The 25,652-nt window shown below is 46.3% G+C and overlaps 1 protein-coding gene across 5 annotated transcripts in view; it reads left to right on the top strand.

The window, feature by feature from the left end:
- Positions 1–25,652, top strand: part of LOC147639045 (Tetratricopeptide repeat (TPR)-like superfamily protein) — a 152,040-nt gene that overhangs the window by 72,383 nt on the left and 54,005 nt on the right. For all 5 annotated transcript variants that reach the window (XR_015264138.1, XR_015264137.1, XM_086786748.1 and 2 more), the window contains exons 8-9: positions 22,934–23,143; positions 23,366–23,488. Coding sequence is in view for 3 of the 5 variants with exons in the window: in XM_086786748.1 (XP_086642874.1) it covers positions 22,934–23,143; positions 23,366–23,488 (333 nt within the window). In the remaining 2 variants the exon portion in view is untranslated. The remainder of the gene's footprint in view (positions 1–22,933; positions 23,144–23,365; positions 23,489–25,652) is intronic.

The raw sequence follows: 25,652 nt of genomic DNA, 5'->3' as shown, positions 1-25,652 counted from the left end.
CCTTTATACATAGCACTTGGGCTCTCCCTAGAGACAGATATGCTCGCTTAGCCCTGGAGTCTTCACGACAGTTGGCATCACAGGGAGACGGATCATGTTGGTATGCACAGATGACAGCTTGGTTCCAACTGCATGGCTTTAGTATGGACAGGCTACCTCCATTTCAGTACTCCCTGGATGCACCCTCCCTCTCTCTCACACGGGCAGAGATTACCAGACTTATCAGGCAAGACTTGACTCAGCTGGACACTAGGAGGACATGGATACAGCCGACACACGAGCTTGGTACGAAGATGGCTTTCTATAGAGATCATCTTCTCCAGCTCACGGAGGATGGGTTTGTGATTAGACCCAGCTACATGGATACTCATCTTTCTCATGGGGTACGGTGTGCTATTGGTCAGATGCGCACATCCTCACACCAGCTAGAGATTGAGACTGGCAGATTCAGAGGAGTACCAGCTGAGGCCAGGATTTGTCAGCTGTGCCAGATGGAGCCAGAGACAGAGTTACATTACATATGTCACTGTCCAGTATATTATGAGATACGAGGCCGTTTTCACTGCCTGTTCAGAGAGGGTTTTGGACCACTTTCTAGAGTCATGAGATACCAGGATCAGAGATGCCTCGGATTGTACTTGCTGGAGCTGCGTAGACATAGAGAGGGTCTCCTGAGAGGGAGGGGATCAGAGAGGGAGAGACACCTACAGAGGCAGATTACAGACTTCTTTCGACCAGAGATTGAGCAGTCAGGTCAGCAGGCATTGCAGCTAGCCCCAGAGTACAGCCGCACCAGAGGTACAGTGATTGATCGGGCTATAGAGCTGGGGCGGTCCAGGCGCCCCAAGATGAGAGGCCCATCTCGACACCGGCGGAGACTACAACAGAGGATCAGGACCATACTAGCACGGCATGGGAGACGTCCAGTCAGAGTACTCACCATGGAGGACATTGAGGATATCCGCCATCGACCGATGAGAGACATCTTTGGATAGTGATGTGTATGATGCTTACCTTTGTTGCTGGAGTTTTCCTCCCACATGTTATCCATTAGGAGCTCCTGGTACCGTACTTTTCCTCATAGTTGTTTCAGTTTCAGTTAGTTGTTTAGTTGTTTTTAGCTTTCCTTACACAGACATTGTATCAGATCCACCAATTGTTGTAACCTTTTTGGTCTCATAGGTCATTTTGGCCTTTTGAAGACGTTAATATATCATTTCATTTCATTTTCATTTCTCTCTCTCGCTTCTTCCATGGATTCCCCCTTGCGCAACCCGACGAAGGAGGCGACCTTTATGGTCACAAACAAGAGGATAACAAATGTGGAAAAGGAGATGAAGGAATGGAAGGCGGAGATGGAGGGCTGGTGGAAGGAGAAAGCCAACTTTCTCCAAATGGTATTCAATGAGGGTAAGCGGTGGAAAGAGGAGGAGGACCTCAGAGTAGAAGTCAAAGACCTTCACGGGGAGGTCAACATCAAAGGCGTAATTTCAGCTCTTCAGAGGGAGCTTGCAGAGGCTAAGGCAAATGGTGGACTTGAAGAAGGTGAAATTCAGCCATCCATGATAGAAGAGCTCAAGGTCATCAAGGAACAAGTACGGGCAATTAAGGAAGAAGAGAAGCAACAGGAAGCAAAGACTTCCTCATGGGTGGAAGTCATCACCAAGACACAAAAGAAGATGGATGAAGCGGAGAAGTGGATAGAGGTCGCCAAGAAGGGTAAAGGTAAGGAGATAACAACCCCTACACCTACAATAATTAATATGACTTTGGAAGAGGAACAACGAAGACGTACACGTGCTTTGCATGTGAGGATTACCGGCCTTAAAGACGGGGATAAAGTTGAAGAGGAGGTGAAAGAGCTTATGGTGTTGATGGGGATTGACAGTCCGACACACGCAAAAGCCTGGAGAGTGGGCAAAAAGAGCGGAGGCAACGGGGAAACATCAAAGGAAAGAGCTCTCATACTTCGCTTCCCTTCTATTGAGGCGAAGAAGGAGTTCTTGAAGAGACGACCCACTTTAAAGAATACAGGCATTTTTCTTGGTGATGATCTTACTCTTTCACAGCTTGCACATATGAAGGAAGTCATGCCAGAGATTAGAGCAGCAAGAGAAAAGGGTAAGATAGCATTTTATAGAGAAGGGAGGGTGGTCATCGTGGAGCGACGCTCTACATGACGGTGCGAGACCTATGGGACCAAATTAAAGCTGGCAGCCTGGAACTGCAATGGATCCCTCAGACTTGATGTAGGTGCCTTTGAGGACAGCTTTAGAGATAGAGATATAGTCTTCTACTCGGAGACTCACCAGGCCCCTGGTCAGATGATGCCACAGGTGACAGGATACAGATGGGAGACAGCTTGCAGAGTAGGGACGAGATCGGTACACAGTAGTAGAGGATCAGGAGGGGTGGCAGTTCTTTTCAGGGAGGAGCTGCAACCGCTTCTACATATCGTTCGGAGAGATGATCAGGCCAGATATATGTGGGTGAGACCGAGGGCTGACACAGGCAGATTCCTGTATATTGCCATATGCTATTTTGCTCCTAGTACATTGACATATGCAGCACCTAGAGGGCAGTCTCCTTTCTTTGTGCTAGATGATGACATATGGGAGTTCTCTAGGGATGGAGACATCATCCTGTTAGGGGACTTTAATGCCCGGACGGGCAACCGTCAGACAGCCTTTTATGATACCTCAGAGGAGATGCTGAGAGAGCTGGACACTCTGGATATGGGATTAGACAGACGCTCACAGGATGTGGAGTGCAAAGAGTATGGGAGATATTTGGTAGATATGGGGACTGCACATGGGTTGGCCATACTTAATGGCTTGCAGAGGTTTTCGTCAGCAGCTGGTTTTACTTGCTTTCCACATAGACATGGTGCTAGCACAGTGGATTATGTTATGGCTATGCCGAGCTTTGTTTCATGCATTGAGGACTTCACAGTTGGATCTCGGCCCTGGGGTAGTAGTGGATCATGCATTGTTGACATTGACCATCTTTTTTCACTTTACCATAGCTCAGAGGACACGAGGGGCAGATCACACTCAATATACTTTTACTTCAGAGACTGATGCTGTCTACAGAGATGGGATTTATAGACGTGTGTACACAGAGAAGCCAGGGAGACCTTTGGAGAAGTTGACCCATATACTGACAGAGACTTTACAGGATGCAGCGAGAGAGGCATATCCACATACTCAGCCTGGACAGAGACAGCGTTCTGGGTGTATGCCCCAGAACAGCTGGTATGATGAGGAGTGCAGAGAGACAAAACCCCGACTGCAGCGGGAGGTTGCTTTGGGAGTCACTACTCACGGACAGTCACGTATTGCCGTCCGGCGCCTTGTGCGAAGGAAGAAGCGGGCCTTCCTTGCTCAGCTAGAGCACGAATTATACCAGCTGTTCTTGAGCCAGGATTCGAGGGAGGCTTGGCGTTTGTTTCATGAGTCCTCCCTTGCTTTGGCCATCACTTCTACAGAGGTCTGGGGTAGTTATGCAGCATCTCTATATACAGTTCCTGGACAGACACCTTTTCCTGACCCGCTAGCACCATGTCCACAGACATGTACTTTCTTTACCGCAGAGATGGTAAGGAAGGCCATTGATAGGATGAAGACTGGGAGAGCATATGATCATGATGGATTGGTCGCTGGGCACTTTATTCATGCGAGAGACATGTTGGCAGAGCTTCTAGCAGTGATGTTCAATTGTGCTATGTGTGAAGGCTTACCCGAGACTTGGAGTATGTCCACCATTGTGCCTATCTTCAAGTCAGGGGACCCTATGGAGCCAGGGAATTATCGCACTATTATGATTGGTCACACACTAGCACGATTGTATGCATCCATTCTTGAGCAGCAGTTGAGTAGATGGGCAGAGAGAGGGCATTCAAGCAGAGGGATAGGTAGGGTTCAGGAGAGGTTTCTCTACTCTTGACCACATCTTGACTCTGTGGGCCATTATTGAGGAGGGCAGGTCGCATGGGCGACGGATTTATTGTAGCTTTGTGGACTTCCGCAAAGCATTTGATACAGTGCCCAGAGCCAAATTGTTGAGGCGATTACAGGAGATGGGGGTACCCACAGAGCTCATATGGGGGATGATGGCTTTATATAGATCAGTTGCAGGACAGGTACGCACCCTAGAGGGGGTCTCTACTTTGGTTCACTCCACTATAGGAGTGAAGCAAGGTTGCCCGTTTTTTTTTTTCTCGAGAAAAGATCCTTTCATTAGTTAAAAGAAAACGGCCCACTGGGCTACAAAAACTCTCCTGCTCATAAGAAGGTAGAGCAGAGATCCAATCAAGGCAGCTAGGGAGACTCTCCCTAGGTGCAAAAAGGTACAGGATCAGTACAAATAACTGAGAGCTATATCATACAATGGGAGGGGGGGAAAGCCAAACAGGTGGCCTGTAATGCTAGCGGGGGTTCCCACGTGTAGTGTATAGAAGGGGCCGCTGCGCCAAGTGGTGTGGAAGGCCTGGCGTCGCAAGATCGCCGCATCCGAGTCGCCCCGGATGTGGTCATACTGTCCGCGCAGGGTGTGGATCAGCTCTTGCCAAATCCCCCGAACAGTCTCTGCTGGTGGCTCCATTCTCCCCTCAAAGGCCCTGAAACACTGAGCTCTCCAGGTGAACCAGATGGTGAGGCTGCTGAGGAGCTCCCATCGTAAATCCCTCTCTTGTGTCCAGACGGCGGACGAGAAATCCGGTGAAGGAACAAGGCGAGGCTGGCCCCTAATGAATCTGATGGCCTGGCTGTCCTGCTCCGTCTCATATCCCAGAGCAGGCCCTGACGATGTCGACCAAGCAGCGGCACCCCACGTATACATGCCCTCTGGAGAGAGGGGGGCCAAAATGCGCAGCATCCTCAGCCAAATCTGTTGCGCCTGTGGATAGTCCCATAGGCAGTGTCTCTGTGTCTCCAAAGGGTGGCCACATCGGACACAGGCCGCCGGAAAATCACTGTAGACAAGCCAGGTGCCAATTGCAAAGCCCCTGTGGGCAACCAGCCACTGAAAAGTCGAGATCCTGCGTGCCTGTCGACTAGCCCAGAGCCTGGCCCAAAAATCCTCCAAGAAGTGCTGTGAGAGTCCCTGTAGCCGCCAATGCTCCGCTGCGGGCTGGAGAGACCATCCTCCTCGCTGTCAGAATATGTCTCCCCAACCGAACAGTGTACTGGAAAAATGTAATCTCTGTGGCCTCGGGGGACGCATAAGGATCATGCCACTCGTACTCGCCAGGGTCCCACTGGAGCCGGGCCAAGGGGCGCGCAGCATATGCCCAAATGCGCCAATCAGAGTCCACATCTGCAGGGTCTGGATCAATATGCCACTTCCGGGAAGCGGCGGCCACTACCCGTATCCTCTGAAAGATGCACTCTGCAACCAAAGACGACTCCGCCTCCACTCTCTGAAGTCTGCCCTCATCCTGGATCTCATAGTAGAGGCATCTACCATCCTCAGTGCAAGCTTTGACAGCAATAAGAATCTCCATCTGTGTAAAGGCTCCCATCCACCGTGGGGCCGCTGGCTCGAAAGGCGTGAACCACTCCTCAGCGAGTGCCTCCTGAATGTCATCCCTCATAATCAGCCCCCCTCTGAAGTGACTCAGCCTCTCCACTTGGACCTCCTCTGGGAGATTGCATAAGGCCTGCCAGTCTCCAAAATTGCGTGCTGGGCTTGCCGCCAATGGTCCCCAGGCTAGACGAGGCCGAGAACCCTCAGCCACTTTTGCCTTACATGATTCCAAAGTGTTTTGCATTTTTGTGATGTCTTTTTCGCGGTCAGCCATACATGTCTTCAAAGTGCCTTCGTACGATGCAACTGTTGTGCCAATCTCTCGGAGCATGTCATCCTTCCATTTCTGCATCTCTTTTTTTCATTTCCATGTGCATCAAGGCTTGGGCTAATTCCATCTCAACCCGTACTTGGGCTTGCATTTCTCCCTTCGATTGGACATATATCTCTTCCTTCAGCGTTTCGTATATCACTTTCCTTTGGGCATGCATCTGCTCGGTCCATTCCTTTTCAAGCTCTTGTTGCATGGTGTTCATCTCTGTCCTTATGTGAAGCTGTAGCTCCTCATAAAGGGCCTCATCTGGTCGGGCCATCTTCGTAATCCTTCGTGAGCCAGGAGACATGATTCCTTCCCTCAGTCTTCTGCGGTAGGCATTTGGTGCCTTCGTGGGGGTGTGAAAGGTTGTCTCACCATCCTGTTCTCCCTCTAGGGGTTAAGACATGTTTTCCCCTACTGGTTTGCACCTGCGCAGTCTGCCAATAGTCCTCCAGCCGTCTGTAGTTCTACCTGAGAGTATGCAGAAGAGAGAGAAAGGGAAGTACAGTCCCTTCTGCGCTTTCTGCAACTACCTGCAAACCCAGGTGCCTCCTGTACCTCTTGCACCTTACTGTTTGCACTTACGCAGCCTGCCAATAGTCCTCCAGCCGTCTGCAGTTCTACCCGACAGTATGCAGAAGAGAGAGAAAGGGAAGTACAGTCCCTTCTGCGCTTTCTGCAACTACCTGCAAACCCAGGCGCCTCCTGTACCTCCTGCACCTTACTGTTTGCACCTGCGCAGCCTGCCAATAGTCCTCCAGCCGTCTGCAGTTCTACCCGACAGTATGCAGAAGACAGTCTCTCTCTCTCTCTCTCTCTCTCTCTCTCTCTCTCTCTCTCTCTCTCAGCATACAGAGATGCATTAGTAGCCCTAATACTCCATCCACACCCTCTCGTTTGTACACCACCATTGAGTCCCCTATGGTCGTGTTGTCATACTTGTACATTTTATTCTCACTCCACATTTTCCTCTTGATGACTGGAGGAACATCATTGTACTACTTCTTTGTCTCATAGGCCAATTTTGGCCTTTTGAAGACGTTAATATAACATTTCATTTCATTTCATTTCTCCAGTAGGCGGGAGAGGGAGGCGACACAGGTTTGAAGAGAGAAAGAAAGAAGAAAGAAAGAAAGATATATTAACGTCTGCAAAAGGCCAAAATTGGCCTATGAGACAAACAAGTAGTACAATGATGTTCCTCCAGTCATCAAGAGGAAAATGTGGAGTGAGAATAAAATGTACAAGTATGACAACATGACCATAGGGGACTCAATAGTGGTGTACAAACGAGAGGGTGTGGATGGAGTACTAGGGTTACTAATGCATCTCTATATGCTGAAGGGGTGATACAAGTCCACGAGAGAGAGAGAAAGAAAGAAAGAAAGAAAGATTTTATTAACGTCTTCCAAAAGACCGAACTCGGCCTATGAGACAAATCGGAGTACATGTATGGGGTATCCTCTGTCATCCCAACAAAATGAAAAAGTACTGAATAAAAAAGCTGAATCTGGGTGTGCAGGGGATGGAGCTCTATTACTAGGAGAATGCAAAGCTATATGCATGGAGTATACAATCATGATATGCAACCTAGCTAGCTCCATCCTGTACCATACTGGGGGTATAAAATGGTATACATCAGTGAAGGGGGTGTCCACAGCTCCCTGAAGAACATGCCTGGGTGTGCTCTGAAGCGAGCCAGTCGCTCCGCACCCTCTCTGTGAAACTGAGCTCTGATCTCTGTCATCTCTCTCTGGTATAGGCGTGGTGTCCGAAAGCCAGGTGTCCTCTGTCTCCTGCGGGCTCTAAGTGTCTCTGCTCTCTGGAGAGAGAGAGAGAGAGAGAGAGAAATGAAAATGAAATGAAATGTTATATTAACGTCTTCAAAAGGCCATAATGACCTATGAGACCAAAAGTTACATCATGGTGGATCTGATACAATGTCTGGATAAAAAAACCCAGAAAAAGAAAAATAAAGATGATACTACTGGCACCTAGAGAGAGAGAGAGAGAGAGAGAGAGAGAGAGAGAGAGAGAGAGAGAGAGAGAGAGAGAGAGAGAGAGAGAGAGCAGGTAGGGAGACAGGTCCACGAGAGAGAAATGAAATGAAATGTTATATTAACGTCTTCAAAAGGCCATAATGACCTATGAGACCAGAAAGTTACATCATGGTGGATCTGATACGATGTTTGGATAAAAAACCAGAAAATGAAAAATAAAGATGATACTACTGGCACCTAGAAAATGAAACTGGAACTGGAAGGTAAACAGAAACCCTTATAGGGTGTGAATATAGTGAGGGGGGGGGGGGGGGGTACGCTATGGAGGTGAGTGGAGTACAGTGAGGGGATACAATATCATGTGGGACGGGGGGGTACACTATGGAGGTGCCTCCATCTCATAATATGTGTCGCATCGGACGCTGGCGGATCTCCTCAATATCCTCTGTGGTCAGCAGAGAGAGAGAGAGAGAGAGAGAGAGAGAGAGAGAGAGAGAGAGAGAGAGAGAGAGAGAGAGAGAGAGAGAGAGAGAATGAAATGATATATTAACGTCCTCAAAAGGTCAAAATGGCCTATAGTGAGGGGGGGGGGGAGTACGCTATGGAGGTGAGTGGAGTACAGTGAGAGGAAACAATATCATGTGGGACGGGGGGGTACACTATGGAGGTGCCTCCATCTCATAATATGTGCCGCATTGGACGCTGGCGGATCTCCTCAATATCCTCTGTGGTCAGCATAGAGAGAGAGAGAGAGAGAGAATGAAATGATATATTAACGTCCTCAAAAGGTCAAAATGACCTATGAGACCAAAAAGGTTACAACAATTGGTGGATCTGATACAATGTTTGCGAGAGAGAGAAAGAAAGAAAGAAAGAAAGAAAGATTTTATTAACGTCTTCCAAAAGACCGAACTCGGCCTATGAGACAAATCGGAGTACCTGTATGGGGTATCCTTTGTCATCCCAACAAAATGAAAAAGTACTGAACAAAAAAGCTGAATCTGGGTGTGCAGGGGATGGAGCTCTACTACTAGGAGAATGCAAAGCTATATGCATGGAGTATACAATCATGATATGCAACCTAGCTAGCTCCATCCTGTACCATACTGGGGGTATAAAATGGTATACATCAGTGAAGGGGGTGTCCATAGCTCCCTGAAGAACATGCCTAGGTGTGCTCTGAAGCGAGCCAGTCGCTCTGCACCCTCTCTGTGAAACTGAGCTCTGATCTCTGTCATCTCTCTCTGGTATAGGCGTGGTGTCCGAAAGCCAGGTGTCCTGTGTCTCCTGCGGGCTCTAAGTGTCTCTGCTCTCTGGAGAGTAATTCCCTGCCGTGTAGGGGCTGGGAGGGGGATGGATCTCTGAAAAAATGTAGTAATCTGTGTTTGTCGCCCCCCCTCTGGAGCTGTCTGAGCCTGTAATAATGTCTCTCTGTGGCGCTGTATGTCTAGAATGAATCTCCCCAGTATACGCTGGTCTGCTGCCTCAAAGATCTGGCGTAGGGAATGCGGCTCTCTGAATAAAATTGGATATCTCTCTCTCATGGCTGTATATGCTCTGCATCTGCATACATAATGCTCTTCACTCTCCACCTCCTCTCTGCACAATCTGCATACCCTCTCCTCTCGAGGGATCCGTGCTGCTCTGCCAGTCTCAATCTCCAATCGGTGTGATGAAACTCTGAGCTGACCAATAGCCACTCGGGAGCCGTGTGGTAAAAAGCCCTCCATGTATCTAGGCCTCTCTATAAATCCATCATCAGTGATACTCATGAAGTGATCTCTCTAGTATAGCATCTTCGGTGGAAGAGGCTGTGTAGGCGATATCCATGTCTCTTGTGTATAGAGCTGCCATAGATCCTGTCTCAATACTCTGTTCCTCTCACTATGAGAGAGACAGATATGTGGTGCATCCCTGTCATACTGGAATGGTGGTAGATGATCCATGTCTAGGCCATGCTGTGAGAACCAATGTGTGACTTGTGCATACCATGATCCTCTGTCTCTTGCCTCAGCCAGCTGTCTAGATGCCTCAAAAGCTCTGTATGACAATCTGTCCTGTGGCATCTCTCTGAATCTGTCTAGCAGGCATATAGTCTGAAATATGGCCTCTACCATCATAGGAGGCGCAGCAAACTCTGCTCGGATAATGTCATGAGGTACTGACGGTTTGCTGCGTATCATGCGTGCCATCATGAGGGCCTGTGGTCTCTCTATCTGTGTCCACCAATGGGTAGCAAGGCCTGGCGCCCATACCGCTGCTCCATACATCAATGCCGGTGTGACTAATGTGTCAAATAGCCACCCCTTCGTCCGGGGCTCCTAAAAATGCGCCTGGTGGCACTGTCTCTCTAGCATAGCCAATGCTGCATATCCCCGTGTCAATCTAGCTCTGGCTGCTGAACCCATGGTGAAGCGTGTGGCTGCTGCAGAGAAGGTAACCCCTAGGTACACGTATGATGTCACCACCTCCACCTGGCATCCTGCGAGAGTGAATGTCAGCTGACTTCTGCCTTGTCTCGATGTATGAAAGACCATAACCTTGGTTTTCCCAAGGTTCACAGTAAGACCCCTCTGTGTGCAGAAATCATCGAGTGCATGTAGATGCTGCTGTAGACCACCTGGAGACTCAGACACTAATACAATATCATCAGCATAGAGCATAATATGTACTGATGTACCTGCTAAATCAACTCCATCTCCGCCTCCCCGTGTAATGAAGTCAGCCACCTCATCAATGTATAACCCAAATAGCGTTGGGGAAAGTGGGCATCCTTGCTTCACGCCAATGGTAAATACAAATGTTGTGCATGTTCCTAGTACATCTAGAATAACCATATTTTCGAAGTACATCATGTACATCCATATGTTTCAAGGTACTAGCCTTGTCGGGTGAGCTTGTGCATCTGGTCTTTCCCCATATCTGTGGTGTCATCCGCTCGTCTGGCAACATCTCTATCTATTCCTTATCTTTGACCAAGGTTTTGTTCTTGATGGTACTTCTTCAGGGCCTGTCACATGTGCTAGATATATTAAATGCATACTTACCTTCTGCAAAAACTAGACAGAAGCTAGTCAACAAACAAGTATGCATCATTCGCGTCTACTGGGTAATCCAAGTACTGGCGGGGTAGTCTGGAGCCCAATGGACTATCACATGCCATAAATCCAAACATTGTCCACACATCAGAAACAGCACACAAAGTCAAAGAAATTCAAACATACGTCAGTATGCAGTGTATAAGTAATGATCCTCTTGTTCATAGATTGTCTTGTTTGGTTTCATCGGAAACCATGCTGAGCTATTTGGCTCCCAAGGGAAACCGCTCAAACTATCGCTCAAGGCCATTTGGTCACTAGGAACACCCGAGAGTTCGCTCAAGGTTATCTGGTCACTAGGACTGCCCAAGAATTCGATCAAGGCTATCTGGTCACTAGGACTGCCCGAGAATTTGCTCAGGGCCATCTAATCACTAGGACCGCCCAAGAATTCGCTCAAGGCCATCAGGTCACTAGGATGGCTTGAGAGTTCATCAATAGTCATTTGGGCCATCTGGTCACCAGGACCACCCGACTATGAAATCCAATACAGTCATCTGGGCGATCTGGTCGCAATGACCGTCTGATCGTGCCATCCAATGGGTCATCTGGCATCGTTGCCTCCCATATACAAATCTCGTTTTGGCATCGTTGCCGTCCAATGGGTCATCTAACATCGTTGCCTCCCATACATAAATCTTGCTCCTTGGGCTATCGAGCATCGTTGCCACCCAAACTAGAGCACGTCCAAGTAATCATTATATAAGCAAAATAATGATTAATTCCAGTCCAATATATATATACAATGAAGAGGGTAGAGGCACAATCTCTTCCTCTTGAATCTGTCTTGATCGCAAGACGTCCATATCTGTACTTCAAATACATCTGGACCAACCACCTTCTCATAAGCTCGATTTATATCTGGATAGTCCTTGAAGTACTTCTCGGGCATCCATTTCGCATCCAATAGCGAATAATTCTCGTATTCCAAGAGGAACTTTCTGACCATTGTCTTTCCTCTTTTTCTCAAAGAATAAAATTCAATCTATTTTGGCTCTTCCACGCACGGTGGATCCTTCAATACAGGCTCCTCTGAGGTGGGGCCCGGGGTTGGGGGGGGCTAAACCTATACATAGTTCCAATAAAATGTCAAGGGAGGCATTATGTATCCTCCAATGCTCTTGGAAATTCCAACTGATAACCAACATGGTAGATATTCTTGGTTTCCTAAAGAGGTCCATATACCATCATTCCCTGACTTAGGCAGGCAAATGCATGGCACTTACAGGCAAGGAAAAATACCACAATGGCCACAAGGAGATGCTTTCATGCAGAGGATATCCCACTCTATAAGATCAAGAGTCCCTACTTTCTTGACATGGTAAGAGCCATTGGGGAATTGGGGCCTAGCTTCAAGTCACCTTCCTATGATGCTTTGCATATCAAGGATCTCAAAGAGGAAGTTAAATGCATGGAAAAAGATTTGCTTGGGGTTAGTGAAAAGTGGAAGAAGTATGATTGTTCTATTGTATGTGATGGCTGATCGGACACAAGAAAGAGGCCTATTATCAATGTTCTTGCCTCTTCGATCCATGGCACAGAGTACTAGCAACCAATACAAGTCATGAGAATATATTTTTGGCATCTTGAAAGATGTCATTCTTGAAGTTGGTCCTGCAAATGTGGTTCAAGTATTTATGGACAATGCCTCCAATTGTGTGTGTGCAGGAGAGTGAAGGAGCTAAAGAAGCTCAGTTGAAACAGTTAGGGTTTCATGTGGGAGACACATAGAGAGAAGAAGGGAGAGAGAGAGAGAGACATGTGGGGATAAGTCAACTCACAAAGTATGAGTGTGTGACTCCCCTATCACACATGTATATTTGCTCTAGTGCACATAGTGCACTTAGTACATTAAAAGTACTAAGAGTACTATGTACTATAAAACTTATGGGCTTGTACACACTAGAAGGGTGGGCATAATGCCTTTACCCCAACAACCTCCCACTTAAAGGCAAAGTGCCCTTAAATGAAGGAAAAGAAAAAAAATCAGCATGTACATGATAATATACAAGGCCATATCAAGGCTGAAACTGGCCTCATCCAATGCCCATCAAGTGTCTGCAATGAGCAAACCGCTCTGGAGGCAAACTCTTTGTCAACAGATCAGCCGGGTTGTCGTCCGTATGAATCTTGACAAGCTGAATCAGCTTGTTCTCTATCACCTCTCTGATGAAGTGATACTTCACATCCACATGCTTCATCTTTGCATGAAAGACGGGGTTCTTTGCCAACTGGATGGCACTCTGACTGTCACAATGCAACAATGGAATATCCCCTGTATAACCCAAATCAACCACTAACCGAGATAGCCATAATGCCTCCTTGCAAGCCTCTGTGGGTGGCTGCAATATACTCGGCCTCTATAGTAGATAAGGCAGTGCACTTCTGCATCATGGATATCCATGACACAGCACCTCCTGTGAATGTAAACACATAACCGGTAGTAGACTTCCGGTTATCTGGATGACCGGCATAATCCGAATCCGTGTAACCATGCACTAATGCATCCTGTTTGCCAAAGCAGATGCACATATCCTGTGTGCCCTTCAGGTATCTCATGACACCTTTCACTGCTTCCCAATGCTTCTTGCCTGGGTTCGCCATGTATCTAGAAACCACTCCCACTGCAAATGCAATGTCCGGCCTAGTAGCAACCATGGCATACATGAGACTGCCACAAGCTGAAGCATACGGAATCTTGGCCATATCAGCCCTGTCTCTATCTGACTGTGGGCTGTCCATAGCACTGAGTTTCACATATGGAGGCAAAGGAGTACTAGCTTTCTTCCCCCCGTCCATATTGAACCTCTGCAAGACTTTGCCAATGTATTCCTTCTGAGACAAATACAACACATGCTGATTTCTGTCCCGAAGTATCCGCATACCCAAGATGTGATTTGCATCACCCAAATCCTTCATATCAAAGGTTTCATGCAGCCTCTTCTTCAATGTATCCATCTCCTTACGAGATTTCCCGGCAATCAACATATCATCAACATACAAGATGAGGATCAATAGACTGCCATCCAAAGCCTTCTTGGTGTACAAGCAGTGATCTATGTCACTTCTCCTGAATTTCTGTGATTTCATGAATGTATCAAATTTATGATACCATTCCCTTGGTGCCTGTTTGAGCCCATAAAGACTCTTTTTCAGCTTGCATACAAGCTTCTCCTTTCCACTTACTGCATAACCCTCTGGCTGCTGCATATATATCTCCTCATGGAGATCACCGTGAAGAATAGCAGTCTTCACATCCATCTGAATCAAGTCCAGATCATCATGCGCAACCAAAGCCAACACAGCTCAAGTGTGGTCATTTTGACCACTGGAGAGAAGATCTCCTCAAAGTCCACACCATATTCCTGCTTGAAGCCCTTAGCCACTAACCTGGCTTTGTATCTTGGCTTTGCATTAGGTGCAACTTTGAGCCTGTGAACCCACTTGCATGGCAAAACCAACTTGCCTGTAGGCAAATGCACCAACTTCCATGTTCCAATTTTGTGCAGAGAATCCATCTCTGACTTCATGGCACGCTCCCAAAGAGCTTTGTCTGCCCTCTGTAAAGCCTCCTTATAACAAGAGGGCTGCCCACAGTCAGTGAGCATCAAGTAGTCAACCCCTGGAACAAACCTGTCAGGGGGTCTGGAGGGTCTTGTGGACCTCCGTACCCAATGATCATCATTTGCAGGTTGCTGTCCAGCCTGCATATCACCTATTGGTGGCTCATGTTCCATGCCATAAGGTTGAAAGATCATGCTCGGTATCTCCTCTAACTGTGGGATATCCATAGGGATATCTTCTGCCATCTCTGGCTGTCCATTTGGACCATTTTCAGCACCATTTAAGGGCTGGTTTTATTGCTGTAATGGCTGATTTACAGCTCTTGGTTGTTGTCCATGATGTCCATTATCATCAAAGATGACTTTGCCAGGCTCCTGTTGCCTTGCAGGCTCCTTATACATGCATGTTTCATAAAAAATGACATCATTGCTGCGTATAATCTTTCTATTCACTGGATCCCGAAGTCTATACCCCATTTCACCTCTGTCACCATATCCTAGGAATATGCATTTGTGAGACTTAGGATCAAGTTTGGTGCGTATTTCCCTGCGTATGTGCACGTACACAACACAACCAAACACTCTCAAGTGCTTGTAGGACGGAGGCTTCCCCGTCCATACTTCCTCTGGCACTTTCCCACCAAGCCTCGTGTTAGGTGACCTGTTTATAAGATGAACGGCTCTCATAACAGCTTCAGCCCAAAAACCATGAGGTAACGCAGCATGTGACAACATAGAACGGACCTTCTCCTGAATGGTCCTGTTCATCCTCTCTGCTGTCCTGTTTTGTGGAGGATCATAAGGAGTAGAGAGCTCCCTCTTGATGCCTTTAGCATCACAAAAGTCCTGAAATTATTTAGACATATACTCTCCACCATGGTCGGAACGCAAAGCCTTCAGTGTTTTGCCAGTTTGATTCTCAACATGAGCAACAAACTTCTGGAACACTGAGAATGTATCACTCTTCAAACGAAGAGGATAAACCCACACCTTGTGTGTGGCATCATCAATAAAAGAGACAAAATATTTTGCCCCTCCCAAAGAAAACTGAGGCATCTCACATACATCTGTATGCACAAGCTCTAACTGAGCATCTTTCTGTCCAAGAGCTTTCTTGTGGGGGCACTGGAGTTGCCTGCCATATATACAATGCTCACAAAACTGAAAACTTGAGAACTTTAGAGAAGGCAAGTAACCAAAACGAGAGAATTGCTCCATTCCTTTGACACTCATGTGTCCCAACCGGCTATGCCACATAGAGATTTCTGGCAGCTCGGTTGCATTTACATTAGCATGGTGACAAACACCAGCATGCATGAAGTAAAGAGTGTCCACCTTAGAGCCTCTGGCAACAACCAGTGAGCCCTTACTAATCTTCCACTTTCCACTACCAAATGTGGTAACATAACCAGCATCATCAAGCTGTCCAGTAGAAAACAGGTTCTTCTTGATCTCAGGCACATGCCTGACATCATGGAGCATAAGCTGTGAGCCATTTGAAAACACAAGCCTCACATCACCTCTGCCAAGAATCTGGCATGCATGGTTGTCACCCAAATAAACTACTCCTTCATTGCCAGCAGTATACCTGACAAACAAGTCTCTGCAACCTGTGACATGAAAGGAGGCACCTTAATCAATGATCCACGAGTGCATACCATGACCATCTCCTGCATGGAGTGAATGGGCATCAAGTGAAGACATGAATAGGACTTCATCCTCACTGTCACCTGCATGTGACACATTGACTTCTTCAATCTTGACTCCACTTTTGCCCTTTGGCTTTGCATCTTTGGCTTCATCTTTGTCTTTGTCTTTGCCTTTGCCCTTTTTCTTTTGATCATTCTTTCATTTGTAGCATTGCTTTTTGAAATGTCCCTTCTTGCCACAATAATGGCATTCCAAGTCCTTTTTGGAGCGGGACTTGCTCCTTCCCCGTTCTTGGCTTTTACCCCTTTGCTGGGATCTCCCACGTGCATTCATTGCATTGGACTTTCCAACAGAGTTGTTCTTTGTTCATCTCCTCTTGAAGGAGAGCACCCTCCACATTTGCATATGACAGCATAGCATTTGAATTGCTAGTGGCTGTCATGAATGTGTCCCAACTCTCTGGCAAAGTGCATAAGAGAAAGGTGGCTTTGAACTCATCGTCCATTGCCAACTTTTGATTAATGACCTGGCTGACAACACCATTAAACTCATTTAGATGGGCTGTCATAGACGCCCCTTCCTTCATTTGAAGACCTATGAGTTTCTTCAACCAATACACTTTGCTTGAGGCACTTTGCTGGGCATACAAGTCCTGCAATCTTTGCCACATTCCCCAAGCTGTCTTCTCTTCACGTATGCTGAAAAGTAAAGAGTCTGACACAGACAACATGATGGTGGATCTTGCCAGCTCATCCATATCTTCCCATTCTTCAGCAGTAAGAGAAGCGGGCATTACACCCCTTTCTTTGATGGGCTTGTGCTGCTTCTTCTGGAGCAACACATTATAGCACTGGGTTTGCCAAATGTCATAATTATGTGAGCCTTCAAGCTTCTTGATGTGAAGCAATGAAGAGCTCTCACCTGTTGCCATAGCAATATGCAACCTTTGACACAGTCAATGCCTGACTCCCCGCAAGATGTGCAAACACTGCACCAAAAGCACACAAAGTGCTCACAGTTGTTCTCCCAAAGTTTATCTCCCACTGCGGAAGCACGAATGCAACTCTCCTCCCACTGAATGTGATAAGATCACCAAAATCTGGTTGCTGCAGATTTATGACAGCACCTTAGATGTGCTCTGTTCCCCTTCCAAAATACTGTACAACAGTACTAAGTGCTCACCAAAGATGTACCAAATCTGTACCGGCAAGTACAGCAGCTGAAAATGAGCCTTTTCCTCACTCAAATCAATGTATAGCCATGCCAAAACTTGTACAAAGTTGTACCAAATCTATACCAGCAAGTACAGTAGCAATAAATGCTCTCCTGGCTGTCCAAATGAGTGAAAAATCAGACCTTGACAGTCCCCACCACTGCATACAACAGTCCCGGACAGAAATTGGGCAAAAGCCCCTTGACTGCAAGTGGATTACTGAGGGTTCAAGGCATAAAAGTCTTCCCTGTTGCTTTGCCAAGCTCAACAAGCACAAAATCTTGAAAAGCCCCTTGATTCAAGATCAATTTCTGATCATGAATGGTACATTAATGCACATGAAGGCATCCAAAGTCTTCACAATGCTTCCCCCTGGCCACATATACATCCAATACATAAAAGCCCCTTGATTTACTGGCACATTGAGTGCTTGACAGGCATCAACACATTGCCCAAAGCATCAAATGCCAGTGCATGCATGCAAATGAACCCAATTGGCACAAAAGCCCTTTGATTTGCACTCCAATTTCTTGCAATTTAGCCCCGAATGTGAGATTGCTCACATCATATAGCATGTATGAATGCCCAATGGCACAATTACATCAAAAGCCCCAAATGTTAACACCCAATTTCCTGCCAATTGACCCGGAATGTGACCAATGTCACCCAATGTTGCCAATTGTGCTCAAATCTGAGCCATTAGGACCTGTACCTGCTCAATTGATGATAATGGACATGCAAATCCCAAAATTGAAGCAAATACCTCTGAAATTTCTGATTTCTGTTGTAGAAAAGGGGGGGGGGGGCGTATTTCAAGTTCTACGGGCAGGCGGAGGTTTTCTGTAACGAGGAGCTGGTGATGACGATAGACGGAACTGCAGGCTGGTTGCGGCGAGACGGGGATGGAACTACAGGCTGGCAGTGTCGGGGATGGAACTGCAAGCTGGCGGCGTCGAGGACGGAACTGTAGGCTGGTGGAGCTTCGCTATAGGCGCCTCACCTGCTGTGAGCGCTGCCCCAGCGAGTTGGGCGGCAATGGTTGTCTCCCACTAACTCCGTTGATGTTGGAGGCCAGACCAGGTGAATGGTGGATGAGGAGGAGCTGAGCCTGCATGAGGCGAGTTGCGCTATCAAGGTCGGCGACGATGGAACGGAGCCTCTCCCGCACGGCGCCCGACTCCTCCAGCTGCGCACGAAACTCGTCAAAACTGCCGGTCCATAGACACTACAGACGAAGCCATATGACCTTGTTTGCCAGCGTACACAGTAGTACAATGTGCCCTTCTTCCCCCCACAGAGTAGTAGTAGAAACACCCACACAGCCGATGTCGCTTTGAGTAGTTGGAGAGAAATGCCCACCTTGCCTTCGTGCTAGCTCTGATACCAGTTGAAGGAGCTAAAGAAGCTCAGCTGAAACAGTTAGGGTTTCATGTGGGAGACACACACAGAGAAGAAGGGAGAGAGAGAGAGAGACATGTGGGGATAAGTCAACTCACAAAGTATTGAGTGTGTGACTCCCCTATCACACATGTATATTTGCTCTAGTGCACATAGTGCACTTAGTACATTTAAAGTACTAAGTGTACTATGTACTATAAAACTTATGGGCTTGTACACACTAGAAGGGTGGGCATAATGCCTTTACCCCAACAGAGAGCTCATAGAGGAAGAATGGCCATTTATCTTCTTCACCCGTTGTACTTACCATTGCTTGGACTTGTTGTTCGAGGATATTGGCAAGTTGGATTGGATTGCTCTAGTGTTGACGAAAGGGAAGAAGATAGTCAGGTTTATTACCAAGAAGGAAAAAGCTTTGGCTTTTTGTTTTGAAAGCATAGCACAAAGGAACTTTTAAAGGCAGGTGAAACATGACTTCCATACACATTCATAGTGCTTGCAAATTTGTTGGATAAGAGGGTATACAATGGCTTGAGAAGATTGGTGGTATGTGATGAGTGGTGTTCATGGAAGACTTCGCGCACAATAGTTGCAGAGGAAGTGTGAAGTATCACATTGGGAAGCTCTTTTTGGCAAGATGCCAAGTTGATTGTTGTGAAGCTTTTTGTCCCAATCTTGAAGATTCTTTGCTTTGCTGACAGGCAAGGAGCAACAATGGGGCTGATTTATGAGCTCATAGATCGCATCGTAGAGAAGATACAAAATATGGATGGTGTTGATGCTACCAAGCTTGGAGAAAAAATGATGTGTGTTGAAGGGTGGGACATGATGCACACGCCCTTGTATGCTGCAGGTTTTGTATTGCATCCTATTTGGAGAGGAAGGGGACAAGAGTTAGATGGAGAGGTTCATAATGGATGGATGATCCTCATAGAGCGCTATTGTGGATGTAATGTGGATGGGCAAGGAGTGCTAACAGATGAGTTGGATGTGTATAGATCAGAGAGAGGCTCCTTCTCTCGTGCACTTGCAAAAGATGAGAAGAGAATGCATTAGGTAGTCAAGTGGTGGGAGGCATTTGGTGCACGTACTCCCAAATTGCAGTAGCTTGCAATTCGTGTTCTTTTTGAAGGGAGTACAGCTTCTCCATGTGAGAGAAATTGGAGCACTTTCTCTCTCATTCATACAAAAAGAAGGAACATGTTGAAGGCCACGAACAAATATACACAAATCTTCGACTCATATCTAAAATCAAGGCTAGAAGGTATGAAAAGATGGAGGTAACTATGGAGATGACCAATAAAGAGAAAGATGATGAAAGGCTGATTGCCTTGCAAGAAATTCAAGAGCCTGAGGAGGATGAGGACTAGAAAGCAGAAATGCAGAAGTTAGAGTTGCCACTCTAGAGGAAGGTGATGATGAGCAGATGATGATGAGGATGCTTCATCTCCCTCTTATGTGGAGGAAGAAGATGATGATGAGGGAGCAGAATGCTGAGAAAGGAGTCATGGCATGATGCATCTTTAGTCATTCTTGAGGCTTGAGCCTTTCAATCTTTGAAGTTTGAAGTTGTGGTGCGAATTTTGTCTTTTGATTTATGATGTGCAATGTTTGCAATCATCTATGTGAAGTTTGAAGTTTAATGAATTTTCCTCTCGTGTTTTAAGGTATATATATCAACTTTCAAAGGTTCAAGTTTTTTATCTTCAAAGTTTAGGGCCAACCTCCAGGGACAGCCGCCAAGGGCCCAAGCTTCTACTTTCAAGTTTCAAGTTTTCAGTCAAGTGAAGCTGCGCTCCTCCCTTGCCATGGTTGTTGCCTGCACTTACCCCCCCTCTTCCATCCTTCGCCGCCTTGTTGCGCTTGCATCCCCTCCCTTGCCTCGCGTCTGCCCCTTCCCCTTTGTCCTGCCCGCCTGTGCCTCCCTTCACTCCCCTTGCTCCTGCCTTTGCCCCCTCCTACTCCCGATTGTGCCCTTGCTCGCCTGCGCCTCTGCGCCTCCTCTCTCCCCTTGCCCCCGCCTTCGCCCCCCTTGCTCACACCAGTGCCCCCCCTTGCTCTTACCTGCCAGCATCGCCTCCCCCCTCTCTGTCTTGCTCGCCAGCACCAGGGGGGCTGCTTGGAGACTCGGGTGGGACCGGATCAGGGCCTGCAGGGCGGCGAGACAGGAACGTTCTGGAGAGGCAGAAGGGGGGATCGTGGGCACGGAAGAAGAGGAAGGGACAGATGGAGCAACTGCGGGTAGAGTAGAAGGCGAGGGTTGGGGGGGGGGGTGAGGAGGTGAGGGGGAGCGAGGAGGCTGGAGAGGGACGCTGCTGACAGGCATCCATCGGAGAGGAAGGCTATTGGGGAAGGCTCGACAGAGAGAGGGTGGGGTCAGTCGGCCCCACTGGGCACTGAGGGCCGGAAGAGGAGCCGCGACGAGGAATCGGCCGCCAAATCGAAAAGGAAGGGGGGGGGGGCTGTCTGTGGGCGGGTGGTGAGATAAGTGCTCGTAATGGTTCTCTAACAGAACCGAATCCTCTTGCATGCTGCCAGCGTGGTGCGCATAGCGGCGACGCTCAGCTCTGGTGCTCGGCTGGCGACCTGAGTGGGGGCCAACCGTCCGCCACTCTCCAGCTGGTGGGTCCTCCCTAATCGAGACCTGGTGCTCTGCTACCTAGCAACCTGCTCCTCCCTCGGCCCCTTGATGCAGATCTGAGTGGGAAGTAGGAGGGGGAACCATCGGGGGCGGTCTCCGAGACTGACACCGAGGGCAAGCTCTGGGCACATGACCCATCTGCTTGCAAATGAAGCATTGGCTTGGAAGGTCGGAATACTCCACTTTCTGTATAATGGGGTTGTCCCGAAGGCTGGGAATAGATATCATGTGGCACAGAATCCGGCGAGGCAAAGGAGATGCGGAGAGATGGAATCTTGATTGCTCGTGCGAGGGCTGAGGCAGCAGTGGGGGGATTCCATCACTCTCTCAATGGCACTACCAATCACTGGGAGAAGAGGAAGGTATTCCTTCCTGGGGTGTGTTTGTAGCCGGGTGAAACTCCCATGTGCGACTAGGAATGGAATAAGACCTCATGAAAAAAAAAGAAGCAGCTAAGTTTGTTCCTCATGAGGCATGGAGGAAGCACTAGGGATTCGGGTAGTGTCTCGTTGGTGAGCCAGTGCAGGAGAATGGGGACTGTCTAGAGAATTTAGGGGGAATTAGTGATGAGCAAGGAACCCAAAAGTTGCTTTCCCCAAACCCTACCTTGTGCACTCTGATTCTAAGGGTACCATCCCTAATATGCAGTAAACGCACATGGGATGCTAGAGAGAAAATTCTGTAGGCTTCCTAGGCTTTGATACCAATTGTGGACTATTTGTGCTGTGTGCAAGAGTTATGAGAGATTGAAACGAGCAACGGAATTACAAAGGCAAGCACACTCACAAAGTGGACCTAAATCCTACTGTATAGAATGCTTACAACTGATTTCTCTCTGAACTAAGTGTAACCCAAAACGTGATCAACTATGTGTACTCCTCCCTAATTGCAGTAGATCCCAGATCTCTTTTGTGTATGGTGTCTGCAGGTACTTCTCCTTGCTGTCCAGACGCCTTGGCCTTGCTTTACCAGAGGAAAACACTCTTATGCCTAACGGTTGTCCAAATGTTTTTTATAAAAGGGGTACAGGGGCTGGTCAGCCCCTGCCTGACTGGTCTGGGCTGCCCAACCAGCTGCCCGAGTAGGTCCAGGACTGCCCAAAACATGCCTAGGCTACCCGATTATTGTTCACATCTGTTTGCTCTTGTGCCAGCCTGTTTTGCCCATCGCTTTCACGTCTGGGTGTGCACATGTGGCCGCCCTTGTCTTGGGCTCCCTTCCCAATCGTGTGGCTGCCTACAGAGGCAGCCCAACAGATTCGTATGTGCAGGTATGCCACAAAAAATAAATTTCATTAAAATGAGCTATTTGTTTGCATTGTTTTGTGCATGAGTTAAGCCATTCTTTAAGTTAATCTATGCATTGTTTTGTGCATGAGTTAAGCCGTTCTTTAAGTTAATCTTTGAATGTTTCTGTAAAATGTTTATTTAAATCTTTTTTTTTTTTGGGGTTTTTTGTTGGTTGATCCATGAATGTACGCCTCTAAAGGTTATTCATTTTTCGATCTCTGGCCTTCTGGCTCATGTAGGGTCTCTTGTACTGGACTTCCAATTCCTCAATGGATTGCAAAGAGAAGGCATTGAGTCACCTGTTGGAGTCCGCAAGGTTAGATGCTAGCCAATCTGAGGTATTTCGCGTTCTTGGTCACTATTATAAAGATCTTCCCGGTGGTTCAAAGAGGGCCGTACGATGTTATCAAAAGGCAGTTCTCCTCAACTGTGAAGACGAAGAAGCAGGGGTAAGTAGCTCAATGTGATAACTACATTTCATATCCAATTCCCTTTTTCTTATCAAAGAAAACACATTAGGTTTACCGGGGAATTTTTTATTACCCTTACCGGGGATCATAACTAATTTCCAATTGACAAGCAGGAGAGTGGTTTAGTAAGCCTTGAAAAATGATGGTTTTACACTATAATAATGATCTTTTTTCTTTCTCATCATTATTATATTGCTTCAGGAAGCGTTGTGTGATTTGTTGGACAGTGGAGGTCAAGAGTTATTGGAACTTACCAGCTGTCGGGAAGCATCCCAGAGATCACCTCGTTCATTTTGGGCGTTCCGGCGATTAGGTTATATTCAGGTGAAAGCTGTTTTTCTTAGTTATCATTCTGTGGTGATAGATAATGACCGCACATTAAAGGTATGATTGTTGGACTGTGTTCATCTCCAGCATTTATCCCATTTATTGCACCATTTATGCAGCATATTTATTTGATGTATTTTACTTAGTCATGGGTATTTTTTCCCACATTTTTAGGTACTTTTTCTGAAATGATCCGATTGTGAAAAATGAGTTGACTTCTGTCGTGCTGTAATCGCTTGTAAAATCACTTGTAGATGTTGAATCCCTTGTTCAAATTAACTGTATTAGAGCTGATTCCTGAAGTAAAATCACTTGTAGATGTTGAATCCCTTGTTCAAATCAACTGTATTAGAGCTGATTCAAGATGAGAAAGCCTCCTTCATAGTACTTAGTGTAAGAGGGGTAATAAACGGGAAAGTATTTCCATGGATTTTATTACCGGATTGCCAAGAACACATCAAGGCCACGACGATTCTATTTGGGTTGTGGTAGATCGCTTGATAAAAATGGCTAGATTTTTACAGACTCGGAAGACCATTACAGCTACGCAATTAGCAAGGCAGTTTATCGAGCATTGTTTAGACTGTACGGGTTACCACAGATGGAAATACTTGCAAGACCATTGTGAAGAGCTTGAGCTTGAACTGAAACCAACCGATTAAGACCAAATGAAACAAGGTATTGAGAGCTTGAACACAAGCAATGGAAGCTTGCACACTGTGAAGATAAACAAAAAGCAAGCTATGGAAAAAATTGCACACAGCGAAGATGAAGACTAGAAAGCAAGCTATGGAAAAGCTTTACTCTGATACCAATATTGGATCGTGCAGAATGGAGAGCAGGACACACACACAATGCTCAAGGATAAGAACACAAGGGTGTAGAGTGAGAGAGAACGAAAAGCTCAAACGAGAGTTGAAAAGCTCTCTACAAGTACAAAGAGAAAGTACTAGGTAACCCTAAGGTGTCCGTTCACACCTAAATGGCTATGGGGAAAAATCCAGTGGGACAAGAGTGCCCATGGCATAAGTGCATGACCTCATAGTGTAGTACTACTAAATATCTAACATTTAGATGTTTTTGGCATGCTTTTACTCTATCAATTCAACAATGCATGAATAAATTATAAAAAAATGTGAAATGCATGAACAAAAAATTCATGAACGAATTATGAAAAAATATGAAATGCATGAACAAAAAATTTACTTTAATTCAACCTATTGGTACTTTCTTGATCACCATAGCGGCCCACATGCTACGTTCCATACTCGCCTGGCCACGTTACATACTCACATACCCCACACGGCTCCTTCCACCACTACCCGATCCTCCACCCCATGCCACGTCTCATACTTGCCCCACCTTTCCAATTTTCAAAATCACCTCCACCTTCCCACCTCTTGGCTTTATACTCAAGCTACTTCTTCCTGCTTTTTCTACTACCACCTCTCCTTGCATCTTCCCATGTTCTCCTACTTCTACTTGCAACCTCTCCCTTGGCTCTCTTTCTTTATCCACTCGGCTTCCACCTCCAACTCCTAGCGCTGTGCAGCAGCGCCTTGATTAATCCCCCCCCCCCCCAAGTCCTTTATGTTGCTTTCTCCGATGTCATCCTTTCTCTTTTGGCTCTTCCTATATATATATATGTATATATGTATATATATATATATGTATATGTACATGTATATATGTACATATACATATACATATATACATGTACATATATATATATATATATATATGTACATGTATATATGTATACATATACATATACATATATACATGTACATATATATATATATATATATATATGTACATGTATATATGTATACATATACATATACATATATACATGTACATATATATATATATATATATATATATATATATATATATATATATGTATACATATATACATGTACATATATATATATATATATATGTATACATGTATACATGTACATATACATATACATGTATACATGTACATGTATACATGTACATGTATACATGTATACATGTATACATGTACATGTATATATGTATATGTATACATATATACATGTACATGTATATATGTACATATATACATGTACATATATATATATATATATATATATATATATATATATGTATATGTACATATACATATATACATGTA

This window comes from Cibotium barometz, chromosome 4 (assembly GCF_041138505.1).
Source record: "Cibotium barometz isolate CiBa-2024 chromosome 4, ASM4113850v1, whole genome shotgun sequence".
Taxonomy (NCBI): Eukaryota; Viridiplantae; Streptophyta; class Polypodiopsida; order Cyatheales; family Cibotiaceae; genus Cibotium; species Cibotium barometz.
The sequence above is the reverse complement of the archived record's forward strand: the minus strand, read 5'-3'. Positions and strand labels throughout refer to the sequence as shown.